Here is a 15,325-nt window from a genome sequence, read left to right on the forward strand (position 1 = left end):
ATGTAGATTTACCAAAGCCAGCAAAAAACAAACGGTTGAGATTTTATCCTAGTAAGTATAATCAACGATGTTCGTAATTTTGGTTTTATATTAAAATTTAAATAATTATTTTTTTAATTATTAACAGAAAATCCGTTGATAAATTCAACGTAAAGTTTGCAACGGATTTTCCGTTGCTAAAATCCGTTGCTAATATTAAAAAAATAATATATATGTAATCTGTTGCAGATCTGTTGCAGAATTTAGCAACGGAATTATCCATTGCTAAATTCAGATGCTAATAGCACCTGTTTTTAGTAGTGTGTGCATAAGCACACGAAAGCAGCACTTCCTTCTTCTTTATATCTGAATCCACCATTAAATATCTTTGCAAAGTGTCTCTCCTTTTTGTTAGAATTTCTTATATTTCTCATAGCTAATCAAATCTTCAACTAATCTTCCACAGTATTAGGTAACCTAATCTTAAGAGAAACCTAGGACTTGATCCTATATAACATGTAGAAGTTCTCTAGAACTGCTGTTGAAGGGGGATCTGTCCCTTCACTATAGTTCACCAAAAGAATAATTTATTTCTATAGAATATTGGGAGAAAGAAAAAGGTAAAAGCAAACAATTTCCATGGGAACAACTAGGAAGATCCTCCCACAGGAACTAAGGCTCACATCTGGCATCCGCTTGAGAAATGGGCGGTGCTCCGACACAGATTTTGGAGTTTACCTTTGAAAAGTACCAAACCGTTTCCTTATCCAATTCTTTCTCTATAACGTCATTGATTTTGACCAATTATCTTCATTTTTTTTTTTCTTAAACGGATCATCATCGTACTGATTCTCCTCCATTCATGGGGATTAATACCCAGTTACATAAGAAAGTGTTCTGGCTGAGATAATGCATCAAAAATATATTGTTTTTGCTTAAACTATAAGACCCTTCACTGTGTTAATTTAACCTTTAGAGATCACCCTCCACCGTCCACGATTGAGGTGTAATATGGGTTTCAATTAGATTTGAAAGCTGATAGATTTACAATTGGATGTTTGTAGGATGTTTCAAGACTCAAGCTCGATTATCCTCCATTTTTTATATATAAAGAAAAAGTCACTACACTTTTTGAGACAAGACTAATCCTCGATTAACCATAAGAGGATGGTGGTCTGTTAGTTAAAACATCATCCTTTTTGTCTTTATCTAGTATGATTTTACAAGCTAGTCAACCCCATCCATTTGAAGACAGAGACTTGCTCTCCCCCACTTGATGTTTCGACCATTTAATGCCTCTTCAGCTTATTCACACGGCAATGTCATGCCTGTTTAATGGCATTTTGGATCCACTTCAAGTGTAAATTTGTGGATCTTATTCTTCTTACTTTATCAAATAGATTTGTGGCTCTAAAAAAAAACCTAGTTTTGATGTATTAATATAAAAATATAAAAAACTATTATTTTGATATAATTCATAATTAAAAAACATTACACACCACACAATACTATACACACACTAAATCAATAATTTTATTATTCCAGCTATTGGATAATTTATTCAAACGAGCATATTGTGTTAGCATCAATCATTATCATTATATTGTCGCTATTTAGGTTTTAAATATAAAAATTCACTCTAAACTATTAAAAAAAATTGTGAATATAAAAAAATCCGTGATAACTTTTGTTTTTCAAATAGTTTTTTGTTTGAAAATTATTAAATTAATATTTTTTAAATATTATTTTTTATAGTTTTGATGTACTAATATTATAAATATAAAAAATATTAATATGGTATAATTTTTTATTAAAAAATATTATTCATCACAGTACCAAATAAGTATCATCTTGTTGCTAGTTCGGTTTTAAGCATAAAATTCACTCCAAACTAATGGATTCATAAGAATATCCTCCTCCATGTTTTTTTATTATTATTTAGAATTGTGATTGTTGCTTAAGCCATACCTGCTCTACCTAATTTGAAAGATCATCATCAAGCAACACCTAGTTCTTAAACATAACACTAATTCACTCCAAATTAATGTATTCATACAGAAAAAACAATATTCCATGATAGTTTCCTGAGATTAATTCAAGCCCTAAAAAGTAAGACTATAAACAGAATCAGATCATTACCCAAACCATGCAAGCTCAAGCTGTTTTGGAATGGTCGTTGTCGATTACTATATGTATATGTCTAATCCAAGAGGCTGAAACTTCGTTGCAAGTGCTAAGCAGATGCATGCTGGGCAAGTGGGGCAACATCAAGTGCCCTCAACTGTGCTAATAAACGAGTGGCTCATAGATTAGTCTTAAAAAACGACTGATGTAATTAAGAAGGTTACCTTTCTGTAATGCAACAAGAGCATCGCAGAGCCAGTAACGTGTAAACACATGCATGGATTTCATATTTTCCATGAACTTAAGTCAATATATTCTTCTCAACGATGACTCCATCGGTCTTTTACAATAAATTAATATGCCAGTCTTATATGTTATGATTAGGTTTCTTGATGGAGAGTGCTACAGAAACGTATAATGTATAATATATTTTATTATTTAATTAATTGTCAATCTTGTTTTATGCTTACCCCAACCGATCATGATGATGCGAATGTGAGGTCGAGATTATGATAACTTTTTTCTCTCATGTTGACTGGATGATATTTTCTTAGAGCACAAATGATGACCTTTGCCTAATTAAGTGGAAACTTAACAATTAATTAATGATAATTACCATGAGATTGAATGGTTATGGGCATCACATTTTGAGATGCATAGTGAAAATCGACATAAACTTCGATTCCTGAGCTCTTTTTTTCACCAAAATATGTCATCAAAAAGTCCCAAATGACTTTTTTTTTTCTTTTTCTGTAGTGCCACCGTCCGATTCTTAGGTAACGTGTAAACATTGATTTGAGGTTTCTTGAAGAAGAAGGCCACTAACCATTGAAATAAGGGATGTATTCTGGTTTGTAGAAATAAAGGGGGTCCAAGGAGTTATATAAGGATTTGCTTTAAATTAACAGATTATTTGGAAAGCTTAATAAATGTTTTCTTGGATTAGGGAACAGTTTTAAATTTAGAAGAACATACAGTTGTTCTAACTAGGTAATGATATTGGATTAAAATGGTGATAACAAGAAATATGTTTTTTTATTGGATTGTTGAATCTTCTAAAATTGAACCCAGAAGTTGTTGTTCAAACTAATTTTGCTAATTCTCTTAGTTATTTTTGAAATTATTGTTTATTTTTTAGTTTTGTATTCATTTTCTTTATATGTTAAGATTTTTAATTTTTTTTTTCTAATCTAGGTCGGTTCGTCTAGCCTATAAAAGATATTGCAAACCTCTTTTGAAGGAAGATTTGGTCAGATCTTTATTTTTAAAATAAAATAAAATTTTAGAGTTCTTTGTATTTTAACTTAATTCAATTTATTTTTTTATAACTATTTTTTTCTTATTGTGTTTTTGCCTACATCAATAAACTAGAGTAATGTTTCATTTAACAGCAACACCATCTCTCATCCTCTTTATTTTCTACATATCTATTTTGTTTTATATATAAATCAAATTGGCCTAATCTTCCATGCATATGATTCAAAATAGAATATACATACATAAATATTAACCAAAAATATCGTCTTCTACGAACATGACAATTTATATAATGCATGGAGAATGTAAGAGAACTATAAATTCTGATTAAAAAAAAAACAAATTGCAAGCTTTTAATATATATATATATATTGAAATGGAATAATTTATATATATTTCACGATTATAAAACACGATATTTAAATTCATTGTTATTCTTCTCTTTTCTCTCTTTTCATTTCTAATATGCAGCTTATTTCATGAATTTTTTTAAATTGCTGTGATTAGTAAAAGCAATAAGTTTGAATATCATGTAATTCAATCCTAATATATAAAAATTATATTATCTCATCTAATTTTTTTAATTTTTAATTTTAAAAAATAGTAAAAACAAAATTGGGAAATGAAAGGTGACTGTTAGTTTGGTGAACAGATCAAACATTAACTATCTGATCTTTCCGTGGACCTACATGTTCATTAACTCACAGATAGTTACTTCACTTCCGCTCTGTGGAGAAAGAGGGCTTGATGTAGATATCTTTGTCTGTAGCTACCTTTCTTCTTGTGCTCGACAGGATACGTTTCTTTCACACTTCAAAGAAAAACGTTATTGAGATTCTGTTTACATGTAAATGTCCAATCCGGTGATGCTGCCCTCTTCTTGTTTATCCACAATTTTAAGGTTTTTCTAGAATTATTGTACATTTTTTAGATTAATCATATGCACAAAAATATAATTTTTAATTTATTTTATTTTCATTTATTCGATTAATTGCAACTCTCTTGGATTTCTACATTAATCTTCAAGATAGAGATAGTTTTAAGAATTTGCATAAATATCAAAACGATAGACAATGAAGAATACAACGGTAGATAAACAAACCACGATGGATTGAGTAGAACAAATAAGCCAAAATTAGGATATTTGAATATTTGATATTATTATGTTCAATACATCAGGACTCCTTTAAATTTAAATAATTCTTTGCTTTTTCTGTGATTTTATGAGTTTAAAATACTTGATATCAGTTTCCCAAAAAACAAATTATTTTCTTAAATGCGTTATATTAATACGGGAGTTGTGCCATTATCCCTTAATTAATATTGTACAGGAAAAGAACATGGTGTCGATTTATAATAAAAAATCATGTCGAAACCTTACTCTATAATTTAATTTATAAAGTATTGAGCTTTTAATGATCAAGATTTTACTATCTCCATTCTTTTTATTATTATATATTAAACACAAGATGAGGCCAGGTGGATAGTCCTGTTGCACCGATAAATAAATAATATAAATTTCGAAATACGTACACACCATATATCTCATCATTGTCTACCTTCGTTTTCTTTTTCTTAATTGTCAAGCAACTCGTTATAACAATCTTGTCTTCTACAAGGAAAATTACGTGGAATGATCACAGTACTGCCGACGACGATATTCGCAACTAAAGCTGTTCAATGGCCAAAGGTGCTTGTCATGATCACCAAGATTATATGTTAAAATGTCTCTTCTAGCCAGCTAGCTAGGGCTTAATTAGTTGGCATGCAACAATAGGAAAACACATATACATGGCCAAGGGCACAAACTCGATCGACACCATCAATGGCTTCCTATGCATCTTTTTGCTTGGTCTGGAGGTTACATAAACAGGTGTTCGTGTAGGTTATTGCTTAACTCGTGATTTGATTAAGATTTTTATCCATCGTACAGCTTAAACCACCTTAATCATACGTCTGTGTGCTCCCATTCATCTTTTAATGGTGGGTTTAGGTCAGATATTGTTGGCTGAGTTTACTTCTAGCTAGAGACTTGTACATGAATGGCCCTCGCATTCACGTACAGTGTGGAGAAAATCTGCATACTGTATATATAGGATCATGATTAAGAAAATAAATTTGAATTATGTGCAGTGCTTGTTTTTTTTTGAAGAGGTTGCAGTGTCATTTTTTACTGCCATAATACATGTTTATTTATCCCTAAACTGATTATAATTAATGAAGATGATGATGTATTTGTTGGGAAATTGTTTGCGAGATCGATGGATTAATACATAGCCATTGTTGATTAAATACATACCATGAAACATAATCAATTCTTAATAACCTATCACCTCGATAAATTAACAACCTTAATTAAATAATATTTTTATTGAGTCCCAAGTTAAATTTAAGATTTAAATAATATCTCTGGGTGAGTTAATATTTTTTCATGATTCAAAAGATATTAATTTAGAGAGTTTTAAACTAGTAGACCAACCTCGTGTCTTGTGTCCATCGAAGGCAAGTGTCATGTAAAGAGTCAAAAATATTTATGAGGTTATAGAATATTGAGCTTGAAGATAAGACATGATTAACAGTCAAATATCTATATGGTATGTGAAATTAAGAATTAAATATCATAAAGTGTTTGACCAAACAAGGGGAATTCTTGAATCTAAATATCATCTCTTCTATTTATTATATATTTTAATTTCGAATAATAAGTGTTTCGAATATAATTAAATGGGGATGGAATTTTCCGCCTGCCATGCATAATGCTCACGTTCCCTTCATAAAATCTGAAGGCTTATGATATGGAAATGATTGTGGCACCAGGAAGGCTAAGATTTATTATATAACAATCTTTATCACTTGAGCAATAATATTTAATGATGAACTCTGAATAAGCAGATTAATTAGAGCTTTTTGATTCCCACCTTCTTGCAGTATTTTCAGTGTTAAATCGCTGCTATGGCCCTACAGCAACAAAGCTTCCAATATATATATATATATATATTTGGATTTTTCCTTAAAGGTTCTATATTCAAACTTATAATTAATGTGATAAATATTGAGATATCACTATCATTTATCATGAAGTATTTCATGACTAGATTAGTATTTTAAAACATGAACTGTGGTGGGGTAGATTTGAGATTTAAAGAATTTATCTAATATAATCCGATTAAAAATATGAGTTGACATATAACCTCGTTAATTTAAAAAAAATTCAATTAAAATATAATCTGACTTGATAGATTAATCTATAATTGAGGAAATTTAGAGCTTAGATTAGACAAGATTTCAATAAAAATAAAAGGAAAATTGATTTAATATAACCCAATTAAAAACTCTTTGATTTTTTTTAAAATAATATTATTTTATTTTTTATAAAATAAAAAAAAATTACACCCCATTATTCTTCTTTTCTTTTTCAAGAAACCTGACACTAATTTTAACTTGGAGATAATTATTATGGTAAATTCTGAAATCAAACTCTATATAATGTATCCCAATGGCACCACTTCACATGTCACACTCACCATATATATATATATATATATAATTCACAACCCATCAACTATTTCTTTTAGTACTAATTTATCATTCTTCTCTAATTTAATAATTTTTTCCCATCATGTGGGTCACCATGGACGTTCTAAAAAAGCATCATGAGGAGCAAACTCCTCCCCCCTCCCTCGCACAAGAATACACCACCCCAAACCGCAAATCTCAACCCTCCAAACCCCACCAAATCCAACGTTCCAGATTTCACAACCGTCATTTCCCCCCTCTCTATAGTCTCTATATATATCCAGCATTTCCCCAGAACCTCTCTTAACACATCCACACACTACTACCTCCTATTTCTCAACACAATCTTTCTCTCCTCTTCAAATCCTTGAAATCTAAGCCAAGGTAAGGATTTTAAGGTTTAAACCCCGGAAACAAACATGGGTTCTCTTTCACTTTCCTTAAAAGTTGTATTGATTTCAACTAGTGTGTTATTCTTGTTTTTGTATTTGAAAGTCTTTGTTGCATTAGTGCATGGTTCTTTTGTAAATCAAGCTGCTCTTCTATGGAGCTCTCTAATGTCTTGGCTTAAACCTCCTTATCTTTATGTTATCATAAACTGCATCATCATTATCATCGTTGCTTCCTCACGTTTCGACCGCAACCACGACACCTATAGTACCACTACTCATGATCATATTGAGAAAATCCCAATGGATGATTATTTTCATGGGATGAAGATTTCAACCGCGAAGACTCGGTTTGATGGAGCCCTGAAATCGAGGGCTCTGACTGTTTATCAGGACAGAGTAGAAGAAGAAGAAGAAGAAGAAGAAGAAGAAGAAGTTATCAAGGATAAGTGTATGGTGTTAGAGGATAGGGAAAATGGAGTGGCTGGTGATTTTGTGATATCCACGTCCACGTGGGTGTCGCCGATAAAGAGGAATGATTCGTCTGAGAATAATCTTTTGTTGCTGGAGAATCTTTCTCCGGCAGGGAAACCCCTGGTTTCTTCTAGGTTCGGTCATGGGAACGTTGTTAAAGCTCGTCCTGAAGGTACTATATATCCATCATTCTTTTCATCAAGCCTTTTTTTCTTGTTTTTGGTTTTTATTCTCCGGCCAGATTTCACGACCCACACTATTCATTTTTTCATGTCCAAAAAGCTAACTGGTCGGCGTCAACCTGGGTTTTTTCCGGCGCCGTTTTCACATCTTTTTTCTTTGTGCCAAAATGAAATTTGAATTTTGCCCTTGTACGCCGTCGTTTTTGTTATTTCAACGTTTAATTGATTCGATCTTTTTGCAAGACAAAAACAATAAGTTCAAGATTGGCATGTAATTGACGCTCCTTTACGAAACTCCAAAAAAGTCCTTGGATGACATGAATGTTTTATGGTATGAGCGTGTAATAGAAGCTTAGTAGGAAGGTCAAAACGGTCACAACAGTTTAACGACGCTGTGTATTTTCAGGTGGAAGGGCGTTAAGGGTGGGAAAGCCACAACCAAACGAGACGTTGGATACCATATGGAAAAGGATAACGGAGGATCGTGCAATGCCGTTAACAAGACACTTGAAGAAACCACAGACGCCCGTGGACACGTGGGAGAATCATGGCAGTCAATTTAGCACAAGTCGTATGGATCCACATGCGGTGAAAAAGTCAGAGACGTTTGATGGCAGAACCAATTATCAGCTGCCACCTGTCAGCTCATCATCTCCTGCTTCTGGGAAATTAAGGAAAGAACCTTCACTGAGTCCAGATGAGTTGAACCAGCGAGCTGAGGCCTTCATTAACAAGTTCAATGAGGAGATGAGGATGCAAAGGCAAGGGTCATTCAATATCAATAGAAGGAGATGAATAGCCATGGAGGGCGTCCTTAATTAGGTTTTAAGTTAATTGTGTGTTTTGATTAAATTAAAATTAAGTTTTGAAGCTAATAAAGCAATTTGGTGTCTTTTTATTAGGATAGGTTCCATGAACAGATGGGGTGGGGAAAAAAGGAAGAATATAATTTAAATAAAATTATGTTTATCATCTTATCCGCCATACTTTAAATAATTAGAATTTACATTTTAGATCAAAACCAATTTTTAAATTTAATAAAAAGATAAAATTATCTCGTGAATAATATATTAGAAACTTAAAAATTTACATCTTAAGATCATACTCGATCAAAGAACAAAATCAAAAGAAAACTTGAAATTTTTTACTAAAAAAAACACGAGGACGGGAGGAATTGAATGCATGAAAAGAGGGAGGCTTGCAAATAGAGGAATTGTATCCGAAAGAAGGCCATCCATCGGTTAACAATAGCGTCCAAATGCACATCATCCCCACCTAGTAACTTGTAATATTTAATATAAAAATCTTATAATCATAAGAAATAATAGTAAGTTTGTAAATAATTATATTATTTATTTATTTAATGACACCCATATAAAATTTAGAATATAAACAATAATTTTTAAAGCATCATGGGTAATTATAAAATAAACTAAATTACACCATGCTACGGACATGTTCTTCCTTTTTATATTTTCTAATGCTTAAAAGCATCCTGCTAAACTATCTGGAAAGTAGTAGCCAAAAGGCCGAGGGCAAACATTCATGGGCATCCAGATAATGTAATGGGATTTATTGAAAAAAAATGTAAAAAAAAGAAAGAAAAAATAAAGGAAGGAAGAAAGAAGAAGCCCTTCTTCTTTTTACCTGGTGTTTCAATAACTTGGCGTGTTGCAATCCAACAGCATGATGATGAGAGGGAGTCTGAAATTCTGGCTGACACTTGCATTAATGACCTCCTTGAAGCTTATGGTAACTGGTCGATAAGATTATAATTGTTTTACCTAGGCATCCATCCAAAGAATTATAATTAACAAAGTACACAGATGCAATATTCGAACAAGATAGTAAAAAATAAATATGGAACAAGTCACTTTTATCTTTTACCTAAATCCCCAATTACAAAATTTTCAATAACATGCCTTGATCATGTTCTTAGGACTGGTGTAATCAGAGAATTGCCTCTCAATTCTCGTGCCTTGATCATGCTAAACAAATTGCAGAAGGTCTATGCATGATTTCACCCTAGCCTGCTCATACAATTCGGTTAGAGGAATGTAGAGGACATGTATGAAAATAACACAATTTGTGAAAATAAAGAAAAAAGCTGAATGCTACATAACTTCGATGGAAATATACACGTCTAAAGACTCGATGAACAATTTGTGATACAAGGGGACAAGAAACAAGTCTCAACGGCAGTTAGTCAAAAATATAGTTCTTCAAAATTTCACCAGTGTTCATCCTCCCCGTTTTAGTCTCTTAATCCTCTCGAGGGCACCAAGACGACTGCCACCATCCTTTGCATCATCTTTCTCAGGCTCTTCCCTCTTCCCAGCCAGTCCACCAAACACAGCAGAGGGAACATCCTTCTGTGCAATTTCAACTTTTTCATCGTCTTCAGAGTCACTCTCTTCTGGAAGCTCAATGTCTTCCTGGTTTGCAGTAACCTGCATCCCTCCATCCGACTGAGACTGCACTCCAGCACTCACAAAGCCCACTGTCCTGCTGCTGTCTCTAGCAGTGGTTTTATTGATTGCAGGAGCTAATTGCCTCTCCAGAGCGGCCATTTCATCTTCAGGGAGCCCAGCCTGTTTCAATTTGTCTTTGGCATCATCAATGTTCAGTCTCTGATCCTTCTGCATCAAATACTCCGGAAGAATAAAATGTGTCTGCAACAGCAAAAACGAGAGTCAGAAGTTGTAAATCCAAACTCAAACCTTCAAAATAATGCAGTAATAAAGATAACACTCTGAATATAACCAAGACTGAGAATCCTCGGTACATGCATAATGATATCCACTTAGGTTTCAGGCAATCACGACCATGAGACACTAGGTAGTACAATGGGCAGCTAATTGCAGAATCTATAAAGAGATCTAAAAATTAGCATTGAAAGCTTGATAAGAACAAGAGATGATGGAAAGGCAAGTGATTTAACTATTATTTTGACTTTTTTATAGAAAAAACAAACCAAGCTGCTCTCTTAGCACAGTAATAACTCCTTTTAAAAGGAACAGGCCTGTGAAAAAAATAATAAACAAACCTGGCTATAGCTTGCAGACACACTTCGTTTAATACGCAACATTTCTCTGAAGGTATCTTCATTTCCATGTTGAACCTCAAACTCATGCCACTGGTTCCAGAAATCCAAATCAGATCGTGGATCAGCAAATTGGGATGCAAATACATATATGCCACGTGCACGGTCAATTTCTCCAAGGTTCTTCTCTAAGTCAGCATACTTCAAGCACATTGTCTTCACATCTTTGTCTGGAAGGCCAGACTCTATTGCTTGCTCATATATTTCCCTTGTTTTTGGAACACCAAATATCTCAGCTGCACGAGCAATATAAATTTCGTACATGCTCAGTTTTTCATTGTTTGGAACAGCCTTGGTTGCTTGGTCGTATACCTTCATGGCTCGCTTTGCCAAACCATAGTCCTCTTCTAGCTTTGCATATTGAAGATACAACGGTTTCACCGAGTCGGCAGGAGCCTGATTTGCACAAGAAAATTACACAAAAAGTAAGCATCAAAAGTTCAAAACATATTAGCAAAACAGTTCCAGTTCAAATACATTTAGCATCACCGAGTCGTGGAACAATAAACAATACTGCATTTAGCAAGATTGAGTTCAAATACAAGGCAGGTCACAGGATCACAACATGCAATGCATATGTCCATAAGAACCTGTGACTTCTACATGGTTAACATAAAAGGAGAACCTGGAGAATATACGGGTAGCTATAAAAGGTGGATGGTGTTCACAAATTGATCTGGCTTTGGGTTTCAGCGAGAAGAATGATGGGAAGAATCTTTGTAGGTTTGTGACATTTGCAGTGATTTGGTCTAGTTGTAAAGAGATGACAAGTGATAATCTCTGCTAAAACCCAAAAAATTGGAAATAGTAAGATAAGCAACACTACGAGCTGCTAAAGCTTAGAAAAAAACAAAAGCAAATTGAGAAACAGTAGGAAACACACTTCATCAGTGAAAAACTCTTGGACAGTCAATCCTCGAAAATGCTAGGCTTTTTTCCCCGATAAATCTATATACTAGATAAAGATGCCAGGCCACTAAATTAGCAGCAAGGTGGAGAAAAGGAGCACATTAGAGCTAAACCAAATCGTAGCAGAAGTTACAGTTACAGCATAAGCAGAAGCATAACAGATCTACGTCTAAATATCTGAGGGACAAAGCAGAGTCACCTGCAGTCCCAAAATCATGAGCAAGAAGGTATAAACCAGCAACAGAACAATTCGCAACAGAATCAACATGATAGCAAGGAAATGAAGCAAGGCTAACACTGCAGAGATATTTCAGCCATACAAGCAATGTGAAAATGTATGACGACCCCACAAACCAGTAATGGTTTAAGGTTGCAGCAACAAAGGATAAGGACTCAGAGCTTGAGCGATAAGTGGAAACTAGCCAGCCCCATTTACAGCAAGACTCATCAGAATTTATATAAGAGCAGAAATATGTGATAGCGGACAACATTTCAATAGCTGAAACAACCAAACAAGAACTGAGAGGAAAAAAATAAAGTGAATACCATTTCAATAGCATGTTCAAACAACTCCCTCGCCCGCTCTAGTTTTGTCTTGCCGTATCTCTTTACGAACTTTGAGAGATATGTGACCCAAATGTCTTTCACATGAGGATACTTGAATATCTTGACTCCCCTTTCATATACCTTGAATGCATCTTCAAAATATTTATGTTCCTGTATAAGCCAGTACAGTTAACATTTGTCCATTCCAGCCAGTAAAGGTAACAATTAAAGGAAAGTATGTTCCATGATAGCAATTATCGAAGGAATGTCCATACCTCTAGAAGCCAGGCATAATTGATGATGATTTGTGGGGTGGCTATGCGCAGGTCCAGTATCCGTTCATACACTGCTCGAGTGGACTCCAAGGTACCCAGGCCCTCCTCCAAATCAACATAAAAAGCCCAGAGTCTCAAGGACTTGTGAACCTTTATCTGAACTGGTTCATCCCCATCAGCAGCCACTGCAAGTTGATAACAAAAACCAAGACTAAGAGGTTAGCACCTGATTTTGATTCTCCAGATAGAGGCTATCCACAGATCAACCAATACAATGACTGAATTCATGCCACAATTTGTCAAATGATTATATTCATTTAAAAATTTTCGACCCAACTCCAGAAGCTCTATGACTAGAGAAGGATTAAGATACCTCATAAACATTATTCATGCAATAAGTTACGGTTTTGTACGTTTTGGGACTGCTTAGAATTATTGTATGTTTGTTTCCAAAAGCTTTCATTAATTAAACTAAGTTTGAAATTGTTATGATAACGAAGAACATGTTACCCTCCAATTTCAGTATTTGCTGCTGCCAAACAACAAAATTAACATGCCACCATAAAAGCAAAATACAATATATAAGGATGGCCAGTAAATGAGGGAGGCTTTAAAGTACCTCTCCGTTTGACCTCAACTGATGGTTCTGCAGTGGCCCGTCTCAACAGCTCAAGCGCACCTTTGAAATTCCTGTGTCTAATTTCCATTTCAGCCCACTCACACCATACACTTGCCAAATTATCAACAGTCTTGTAGTTCACTTGCACTGCCTTGTCAAAAATTACCCTTGCATTGACAAGATCATTGTGATCCTCATACAATTTTGCAAATGCAACCCACAAAGTATGAGGCTTCCCCACTGCTTTCATTGGATCCACCGTCCTCACAGCTTCAGTATACGTCAGAATTTGCTTCGTTGGATTACCCTCAAATAGCTTGACCCTCCTATGCCACTGCTCCACATTATGTGGATTTTGTCGAAGAAGCACACTGTTTGCCAATTCTGGTCTTCTATCCATTAAATACTCCAGACGTGCTAGCATCAAATCCACGTCATTGTCATCATCTAACCAAAAGCCATTAAGCAACTTCTTCTCAAACTTGGAACTCCAATCCAACCGAACATCCTCATCCAACTCGATACCATTCTCTTCAACCTCATTTTCCTCATCGTCGCTCAAATCCATTTTCTCCATCTTGATAGCAACCATACTCTCTTCAAATTGTGAGTAAGCGTCGAAAATAACACTGAAATCCCTAACAGTAACCACAGTAGTCATCCCCTCCTCAAAAATATCCCTTGCCTTCTCAAACAATTCCCTCCTGATATAATAATCAGCAAGCGAAGTCCACAGCCTCCCAACCTCATCTGTAAACTTCCTAATCCCACCCCTAATAATTGCATCCACGTTTAACCCTGAAACCTCCTTCGCATGCCTAGTCATCAAATCACACAACTCAAGCCACAAGCTATGCTTGGTCTTCCCCTTAATTGAATAAAACTGATCATCATTCAAGACCGACGCCAACCTCTCTGCAGCCTCTTGCCAAAGCCCAGAATTCAACAAAAACTCAATAAAATCTTCAATATGACTCGGGTCATACATCAAATACCTCCTATAAACCCTAAGAGAGGTCTCAATAGGAAAACCCTCTTGACTCACAAAACTCAAATACAACTCCCAAATCCTATCGTGCTGTGTAACAGGCAACGCACAGAGAGCCCTATCAAAAGCCCTCCTCGCCCTCGTCACTAACTTCTGACGAATCAAACTCTGCAAATACATAATCCAGATCCGAGGCATCTTATGCATGGTAACCAAAGCCCTCTCAAAAGTGTTATTAAGAGTTTCAAACTGAGGATGAGTAATGGGCAAATTCCGAACTATATCGAGCCGCTCAACCAAATAAGCATGCCAGAGCTTGTAGCTTCCAGGCAACGCTTTGAGAGCTCGTTCATAAATTATGAAGCGTTTCTTGAAAGGGGATTCTCTTCGAGCAATCAAATAGCGCCACCAGAGCTTCAAAGAAAAAGGGTTTCTCAAGATTTCTTCTTCGTAGAGAAGATCATCTTGAGAAGGGTACAGTTCTTTGGAAATCGACATTCTGGTTTTGGGTTTTTAAGGATTTAGGGTTTTAAAAAAACCTCAGATTCGAGCCTGAAAAAGGAGGAGGAGGAGGAGGAGGAGACTTACAGAGTGGAGAGATTTCGCAGGTGGTAAAGAGAGCAGCGGATCGACTCGCTGCCTTCACTGTTAGCAGGAAATCAAATTCATTGAGGGTTTTTTTTTTTTTTATGGCTTGTTTGAAGAATTATTTATATTTTCTAAATTAATTTAATAATCTGAGTTTATTGTGACTTATTTCCTTGTCTTTTTAATAATTAAATAATTAAGTTCCTTTAATTTTTTTAACTAGTTGTTTCAACTGAGTTGATTAAACAATCTTTTTCAGTAAAAATAAATAAATATTCATTTTTTTAATATATTTTTAAATAAAAAATATTTATTAAAAATCAAAATATGTACATTTAATTAATTAAATTAATATTTATTTAAAAATAAGTAAAAT

At 34.4% G+C, this 15,325-nt stretch overlaps 2 protein-coding genes across 2 annotated transcripts; one reads left to right on the forward strand and one right to left on the reverse strand.

Annotated features, from left to right (window-relative positions):
- The first annotated feature begins 7,266 nt into the window (after positions 1-7,266).
- On the forward strand, positions 7,267-8,818 carry LOC105108493 (uncharacterized). Its single transcript, XM_011002816.1, has 2 exons — positions 7,267-7,911; positions 8,328-8,818. The coding sequence occupies exons 1-2, from the start codon at positions 7,296-7,298 to the stop codon at positions 8,714-8,716; spliced, it is 1,005 nt and encodes a 334-aa protein (XP_011001118.1). The 5' UTR covers positions 7,267-7,295; the 3' UTR covers positions 8,717-8,818.
- A 1,105-nt stretch (positions 8,819-9,923) lies between these two features.
- LOC105108494 (Tetratricopeptide repeat (TPR)-like superfamily protein) lies at positions 9,924-15,054 on the reverse strand. Its single transcript, XM_011002818.1, has 5 exons — positions 13,374-15,054; positions 12,755-12,939; positions 12,480-12,650; positions 10,968-11,420; positions 9,924-10,593 (listed from the first exon to the last, which is right to left on the reverse strand). Exons 1-5 carry the CDS (start codon positions 14,857-14,859, stop codon positions 10,162-10,164), a joined length of 2,727 nt encoding a protein of 908 aa, XP_011001120.1. The 5' UTR covers positions 14,860-15,054; the 3' UTR covers positions 9,924-10,161.
- Between the last annotated feature and the right edge of the window lie 271 nt (positions 15,055-15,325).

This window comes from Populus euphratica, unplaced genomic scaffold (assembly GCF_000495115.2).
Source record: "Populus euphratica unplaced genomic scaffold, PopEup_1.0 scaffold194.1, whole genome shotgun sequence".
NCBI classification, from domain to species: domain Eukaryota; kingdom Viridiplantae; phylum Streptophyta; class Magnoliopsida; order Malpighiales; family Salicaceae; genus Populus; species Populus euphratica.

What these genes read in the sequence shown, in the direction of transcription:
- LOC105108493 (XM_011002816.1), top strand. Translation starts at nt 7,296, where the DNA reads ATGGGTTCTCTTTCACTTTCCTTAAAAGTTGTATTGATTTCAACTAGT. An exon ending in TGTTAAAGCTCGTCCTGAAG is followed by an intron (nt 7,912 to 8,327) that starts GTACTATATATC and finishes GTGTATTTTCAG; the next exon opens with GTGGAAGGGCGTTAAGGGTG.
- LOC105108494 (XM_011002818.1), bottom strand. Translation starts at nt 14,859, where the DNA reads ATGTCGATTTCCAAAGAACTGTACCCTTCTCAAGATGATCTTCTCTAC. An exon ending in ATTATGCCTGGCTTCTAGAG is followed by an intron (nt 12,651 to 12,754) that starts GTATGGACATTC and finishes TGGCTTATACAG; the next exon opens with GAACATAAATATTTTGAAGA. An exon ending in TGTCTGCAAGCTATAGCCAG is followed by an intron (nt 10,594 to 10,967) that starts GTTTGTTTATTA and finishes TTGCTGTTGCAG; the next exon opens with ACACATTTTATTCTTCCGGA.